This window comes from Amphiura filiformis, chromosome 14 (assembly GCF_039555335.1).
Source record: "Amphiura filiformis chromosome 14, Afil_fr2py, whole genome shotgun sequence".
NCBI classification, from domain to species: domain Eukaryota; kingdom Metazoa; phylum Echinodermata; class Ophiuroidea; order Amphilepidida; family Amphiuridae; genus Amphiura; species Amphiura filiformis.
Genome location: NC_092641.1, coordinates 5,004,899 through 5,010,645, shown reverse-complemented (window position 1 = coordinate 5,010,645; position 5,747 = coordinate 5,004,899). Strand labels below are relative to the sequence as shown.

Genomic DNA, 5,747 nt, shown 5'->3' with positions numbered 1-5,747 from the left:
TTGCTGAGCACACCACGCTCTTTATGCGTCGCGTTTTTTTTAACACGCAGTGCATGTGACGCATAGCATTGACTCCGATGCCACAGATTCGGGTTGCATGTACTTCTAGGTTGATAGACTGACTAGAGTTCAAACCCATAGGTCACTTAACATTATCTGCGAACTTGGTGAAAAAATATTTTTATTTTTACAATTCCCGTCGATCATGTCACTGTTTTCCATGCTATATTTACTCTACAGGGAGGATAGCAATTTATTTCTCGCATTTACGTACAGATTACATGGTACAGAGATACGACTGACACATATGCATTGACATTTACTGGTATCTGTGGGGTGAACACAAATTAGAATTTCAAGGGCATGCAGGGGTCAAAGAGGGTTTGATTATTGAAAATCACCTTCACTATTTGCTGCATATTAAGTACTGTGATCAACAGAGTAATGCCTAAATGGTTCAAGCATTAGCTGCATAGAGGGTTATAATCAGGTTTGGCTTACACATGGGGAGGGGTCTGTTTTGGGGGTCAAGAGGGATTACGTTCTAAAATGTGTCCAATTTAAATTATAGGTTAATAACTGCGCATCAGTTATTTGAAGGGCATTGTGAACAATTTAAACATTTTGCCTTGCGGTTATTCATCACACCCGTTCGGCTGTATGAGAACAAAGGGTACCTCTCATTCAAGTAGGTGCTTCCACTCAACTTTATTTTGATCACCTACTGACAGTAGGCTGCCTTGTAAAGCGTTTATATGGTTTACCAGGTCAGTTACCGATTTAATGGCGGGACCCTTTTGTCTTGAAATCAAATTAGCACAAAGGAATTATGCGTAACGTAATTTATTTATTTATTTATTTATTAACCATATTTAAACAGGGTAACCTACTCAACAAATATTACAATGTTGATTTTCAGTAGGGCCCTGAGACAAACATATAAAAGCATTATTGCCCCTCCATTCTTATTAAAACCTCCTTGGCCCTATGTATGTATTTATTGATTCAAAAACTCTTTATGTCTCTCCTCCATACGAATTTCAAATAAACGTATTTAGGCAGGACGGAGCAAATGATCCCGCCATAAAGCGTGGATAATTTTTAAGTAAGGAGCCTGCAAAATACGAGGCTCATTCAAAAATGTCTACCTCCATCATCACATCTCTGTTATGTCACGTGCCAGCCAATTGATATTACTCATGAATATATGCGTGAATCAAGGCTACAAAATAAAAATATTTGATGAAAATGTAATTTATGGTTGTTAAGATATGTTGGTTAAAGCGAATATAGATTTGGTACATCGGAAACGGTTCAAAACTGAAGCCAAAGGTTTAGTAAGCATCATATTGTATCATTTCATAATGTTTATTAATTTTTTTTTTCAAGATGTGGTTGTCCAACTGCTTACTCAGGATAAACATTTTTGTTTTATTAGAGCTTCCTGTCGTGCCTTGGAACTTCAAAACAAAATGAAATATGTTTTATATGAGAAGAAAACATCGACATCCTGGTACGTAAGATAACAGAGATATGATAATGGAGGCAGAACTTTTTGAATGACCCTCGTAGTTCACTTAGCCAAAAATTATTTTTTATCAGTTCCAAGAAACACTCCTTTTTTCTCCTTATCAATATTCATGAGAGTGTACATTCAACTTCCAGTTTTCCAAATTGGGTGACATTGCAGGTGTGAAATACATTTGGCATGTAATTACGTAATACATAAAGGCTTTGGCATCATTGAGTGACTGCCTAGTCCTGTTTTGTGCTTTATGTCTATAATATTTTTTATTACAATTACGGTATTTATTCATTCCTTTCTTTTCCTTTCTCTGCACTTATGCTTTCTTAGGCCTACACGCTCTTCTCCTTTCTCTCCCCCTTCTCCCTATCTCTCCTTCTCTTTCTTTTTTTGTTTTTCTTTTTGTTTTCTCCCTCACCTAACCTCTCCTCTCAATCTGTTCCCCTCTTTTTACCCCCTTCCCCCTTCACTCCCTTACTTTCCCCTGGCTTTTAAAATGGAAATTCGTGTAATGAAAACTAGAGCAGTTACCGCACCATAGCTGAACAATGTGGCTTAAAAGCCCATTCAATGATTTACGGACGACCGTAAAAATCATGTTGGTACCTTTGTCATTGTCATAGATGTGCTAACATAGCCTGCGAGTGGTTCAGCCGAAAACCGTGTATTTAAGACAAAATAAGACATTTTACACGAATCTGTAATTTAGATACTGACAGTATCTAAATTAGCTACTTGCTTACTTGCTTATGTCGACTCTTGTAGTCGGACTCCCATAATGGCTCTCCAAACTGCTCTGTCAAGCATACAATTCTTGATGTCTGGGCCAGTTAATCCTGTATCATCTGCCAACATCTTGATATAATCCTTCTTGGGTGCACCTCTTGTTCGCTTTCCATGTTTGGGCTGCCACATAAGAACACGTGAAGCCGCTTCCTCTTCGCTTCTTGCACAGTGCCCTGCAAACTTTAACCTTCTAATCCTGAGCCTCTCAGAGATTGGTAACAGATTCCCATATAGTTCTTTTTGTTGGTGGTGTGAGTTTGCCATGAGATATCTAGTGCCTTCCGCAAGAGACGGGTATAGCAGCCATCCATAGCTTTTCTCATTTTGGTTGTTATTGTCCATGTTTCAGCGCCATATGTTAGTACCGATTCTACAGTGGTGGTAAACAACTTGATATTTAGATCTCTTGGTAGATTACTTTTCCAGATCTTGTCCATGCTGTTGCATGCTTTCCAAGCAAGTGCCTTTCTGATGTTGAAGTCCTTCTCACTACTGGCAGTCCATGCACCTAGATATTTGAAGTCTTGTACTATCTCCAATTCGCTTCCGTCCAGTGTTTTTATTGAAGACGGAGTTTCCTTGTACAGCATTGCCTTGGTCTTCTTGGCATTCATTCCTAGTCCCACCTTCTGTGCAGCAGCTTCAACAAGATGTAACAGTTCTTGCGCGTCTTTGAGGTTGTCAGCTAGAAGAGCAATATCGTCTGCAAAATCCAGGTCTGTGATTGTGCGTGGGCCTGTTCGCCTACTTTTCCTGGGCTCCAGAGTAAAGCCAAGTCGCTCTTCATTGCCTTCCATAGCCTTCCTTAGAACATAATCAAGGACTACGATAAAGAGGAATGGTGCCAGAGTGTCTCCCTGCAGAACTCCTGCTTGGATCTCAAAATCCCTAGTGACACCATCAGGTGATGTGACATGAGCTATTGTATGATGGTACATGCATCCTATGGCAGCCACTAGCCTCTCTGGGACTCCATATGCTCTCATTATGTCAAGCATTTTCCCACGGTGGATGGTATCAAATGCCTTCTTGAAATCGATGAATATTACTGCTGCATTGAGATTGTTGTTCTTGACTTCCTAAATTTTCCTCCTTAGAGCAAGTATTTGTGACACCGTAGATCTCCCAGGTCGAAAACCATTTTGGTTGAATCTCAGGACCGGGTCAAGGTAAGGGCGAATCCTATTGAGTAGCAGCCTGTTGAATGTTTTAGCTACGATGGATGACAGACATATTCCCCTGTAGTTCTTCCCTTCTCTTAAATCTCCACTTTTGGGGATTGGTATGAGGTTGAGAATTGACCACTGGTCAGGTTTCTTTCCATTCATCAATGCCTCATTGCAGAAGTTGAGGACTATGTCATCAAGGTTGCAGCGTTTTAGTACTTCAGGTGGAATCCCATCCTCACCGGTGCTTTTCCCTTCTGAAATGTCTTTTTTGGCAGTGTCATATTCAACCTGATCAAAAGCATCAGTTCGCATGTTGAACTCTTCGTATACTTGATCTATGGCTTCATACTCATCGGTTACATCTGGTGGGTCTCCAAGTAGTTGCTGGAAGTGTTGGAACCAAGCATTCAGTCTTTCGCCTTGCGTGTCCCCTTTTATTTGACTTTTTTTAGCAGATTTACGCCCACTAACTTCATTGATGAGGTCCCAGGCTGCCTTATGCTGGCAGTTGATGTTACAATTTTCCACCTCCTTGATCTTTCTTTTTAGGATTTGTTCATTTGCCTCTTCATAAACCTTTCTCAGATGATTCTTCTTAGACTGCAGTTCTGATCTTGATATGCTTGAAACTTCTTGGCTGTCCACAAGTTGCGCTTGCTGTAGTTCTCTCCTCGCTTCTTCAATCCTGGGATCATGCCAGATTGCTTCCTTAGGGCGCTTCCTAGCTTTTGGAATTAGCTCCTCCGCAATATCTTTGTTGGCCTGGATAAAGCATTCATACACTGCTGTAACATTATCATCACAGTTCTTCCTTAGTGCACTGAATTGGTTCTGCACCTTAATAGTGTAGCGCTCCTGAAGCTCATCATCATGTACTAGTTGTCTCCAGTCATACTTAACTTTCCTTGGTGGAGTTTTACCACTAGCTCTTAGACTAAGGCGTATTTTGGCTGTCACTATGCGGTGGTCTGACCCTATGCTAGCAAAGGAGTTGTAGGCACAGGAGTTGGTAACACTATTTCTCCACTTTCTGCGTACCAGGATGTAATCTATCTGTACCTTAAATCCAGATGGTAAGCTACACGTCCAGAGTCGTGGTTCCTTCTTCCTAAAACAAACATTTGTGATAATAAGATCATTTTCCAGGGCTAGGTTGTGAAGCATTTCACCAGTTCTGTTGGTGGTTTCATGATATGGAAAGTTGTAGTATTCCTTGCCAACACGACCATTGAAGTCTCCCATAACGATCAGAAAGTTGTGGGCTGGAACTTGTCGTATCGTTCTGTCTAGTAGCTGGAAGTGTTGTTCTGCATCTCTTTCCTCAGACACGTTTGTAGGACAGTAGGTGACAATAACTGTAGTCCTTGGATTGCCAGCAAAGGTCATGCACAATATTCTTGGTGACACAGAGTTACAAAATAGAAATGCTCTCTTAGCTTTTGGGCTTAACAGTAGTCCGACTCCTCCAATGGATACTCCGCCAGTATTTCTCCAAGCAGAGGATGAGACGAGTTGATATCCATCATAAAGATCCTGATGCCTGATTTCCTCGTCTTGGTGCACAATTCGGTGTTCCTGTATTCCAACAATGTCGTGGTTGTATAACTTGGCTAGACCACATATTTCCTCTTGAAGATGCATACTACTCATTGTTCTTGTGTTGAGAGTAGAAATGTACAACGACTTCTTACATTTAAGGAGTTTTGACTTACTTACTTTACTTAACTCACTTACTCCTCCTCTATCCGTGTTCACCCCTCCTTTCGGCTTTAAGGTGACCACTTCATGAATATCAGCAGGTGATACAGATTCGGAGCTATATTATGCTTTGGTAGGGGCTTTAACCCTAGTGCTTTTGGTTGTAGCCATTATTGTTAGTCTTTCAGTTGCTGTAGGTACTGTTGATGGTCGCAACTCCTATCAACAGGTGTCCTGTGGCCGTTGAGAATGAAAGTTGTGCTTCTTTCTTCATCCGCCCTCTGCACTTGTTACTTTTGTCTCCAACCAAAAGCGCCAAGTTGTTGCTCAGGTCTCAGGACTCCCTGATTTTGTTCACTGGCTGTACGATGAATTACCTTCAAAGCACCCTCTTGCCGTTGTTGAGATTAGATCCCAAATCCGCCTAAGGTAGTGGACTACCTTAGCTATTTAACCCATAGCTGGGACAAGCGTTGGTGAGCACCAGAGCGTATCCACACGCCGGTGGGTCATGCATACTGCACCTCTAGGGCCGCTTGTTGCTCCGAGATCCCCTCATGTCTGCCTGG

The 5,747-nt window shown here is 41.4% G+C and overlaps 1 protein-coding gene across 1 annotated transcript; it reads right to left on the bottom strand.

Moving 5' to 3' along the window:
- Positions 1–3,390: 3,390 nt before the first annotated feature.
- On the bottom strand, positions 3,391–5,130 carry LOC140170564 (uncharacterized). Its single transcript, XM_072193910.1, has one exon. It carries the CDS (start codon positions 5,128–5,130, stop codon positions 3,391–3,393), a length of 1,740 nt encoding a protein of 579 aa, XP_072050011.1.
- Between the last annotated feature and the right edge of the window lie 617 nt (positions 5,131–5,747).